A 1,785-nucleotide genomic window follows, 5' to 3' on the forward strand; every position below is an offset into this window, starting at 1 on the left:
GCTGCATCTCCTTTAATCCAGTGCCATCATAAGGACACTTGGAAGTCTTCCTGAGATTTCAGTCCGAGCTGAGAGCTTCAATCCAGGGTGCAAAGCTGTCCTAGAACAACTCTTTGTTATAGGATTGATGGGGAGAGACAGAGGTGTTGTGACACTGAAAATGCTGCTGGGTTGGTGAAATGAGCAAAGTGAGTCCTTGCCTACAAATGTGGAGCTGGACTGTGGTGGATCCATCTGCTCTCTGCAGTGCCTGGTGACATCTTAGGGGAAGCATGGGAAGGTGATCATCCTCTCTAAGAGAACATTTAAAACCCAGAGAAATTTAGAACAGGTCAGAATCACAGACCATCTCCCCTCACTCTCTACTCACCACTTTGTCTCACAGAATTTCTGTTCTCTCTGGGGGCAGCAGATATGCTGAGGGTTTCTGATATCGAAGAACAGCAGCAAAGATACAGGGGACCGTACAAAAAAACCCACCAGAACTCTTAAACACAAAAGAGTGTCTGTGTGTTACAGGCAGGGTGTATGAGAAATGGCTTTGATTTTGGTTACAGATATCTCCTCTAACTCTTCACTGTCCGTTCTCCATGAACAGGTGCCCAGGTGCAGCCACAGCAAATGTCCAACAGCAGCTCCATCAGCCACTTCCTCCTGCTGCCATTGGCAGACACGCGGCAGCTGCAGCTCCTGCACTTCTGCCTCTTGCTGGCCATCTCCCTGGCTGCCCTCCTGGGCAACGGCCTCATCATCAGTGCTGTAGCCTGCAGCCACCAGCTGCACAGGCCCATGTTTTTCTTCCTGCTCAACCTGGCCCTCACTGACCTGGGCTCCATCTGCACCACTGTCCCCAAAGCCATGAACAATTCCCTCTGGGACACCAGGAACATCTCCTATACAGGATGTGCTGCACAGGTCTTTCTGATTATCTTCTTCCTTGGAACAGAGGTTGCCCTCCTGACCATCATGTGCTACGACCGCTACGTGTCCATCTGCAAACCCCTGCACTACGGGACCCTCCTGGGCAGCAGAGCTTGTGCTCATATGGCAGCGGCTGCCTGGGCCAGTGCCTTTCTCAATGCTCTCATGCACACAGCAAATACATTTTCCCTGCCCCTGTGCCATGGCAATACCCTGGGCCAGTTTTTCTGTGAAGTCCCACAGATCCTCAAGCTTACCTGTTCACACTCCAACCTCAGGGAATTTGGGCTCCTTATGTTTTCCATCTCTTTGTCATTTGGCTGTTTTGTGTTCATGGTTTTCTCCTATGTGCAGATCTTCAGGGCTGTGCTGAGGATCCCCTCTGAGCAGGGACGGCACAAAGCCTTTTCCACCTGCCTCCCTCACCTGGCTGTGGTCTCCCTGTTTGTGAGCACTGCTACATTTTTGTACCTGAAGCCCCCCTCCATGTCCTCCCCATCCCTGGATCTGGCCCTTTCAGTTCTGTACTCGGTGGTGCCTCCAGCCCTGAACCCCCTCATCTACAGCCTGAGGAACCAGGAGCTCAGGGCTGCTGTGAGGAAACTGATGACTGGATAGTTTCGGGGATTTTGAACTGCTGGCCAATTTCTTCAAATCACTTGTAATAAACATCGTCTTTAATACTTCTGGTTGGCCTCATTTTGGAGGCCCTATTTGTTTGTATTCCTTTTTTAATCTTGTCTTCTAAGAAATGTCTTTTTTTTTTTGCCATTTCTTATTTTCATTCTTTCCACCTTCCACAGACTCTGTCAATAAGGGGGTGTGCTCTTGGTGGCTTTAAAGGAACTAAAGGATCTCCCAGCG

At 50.0% G+C, this 1,785-nt stretch overlaps 1 protein-coding gene across 1 annotated transcript; it reads left to right on the top strand.

The window, feature by feature from the left end:
- Positions 1–621: 621 nt before the first annotated feature.
- On the top strand, positions 622–1,539 carry LOC311166049 (olfactory receptor 14J1-like; the record flags this gene model as incomplete). The annotated part of the gene is made up of 1 exon (XM_084227531.1): positions 622–1,539. The coding sequence occupies one exon, from the start codon at positions 622–624 to the stop codon at positions 1,537–1,539; it is 918 nt and encodes a 305-aa protein (XP_084083657.1).
- Between the last annotated feature and the right edge of the window lie 246 nt (positions 1,540–1,785).

The sequence above is a fragment of the Fringilla coelebs genome (assembly GCF_963513975.1).
Source record: "Fringilla coelebs genome assembly, contig: SCAFFOLD_257, whole genome shotgun sequence".
NCBI lineage: Eukaryota > Metazoa > Chordata > Aves > Passeriformes > Fringillidae > Fringilla > Fringilla coelebs.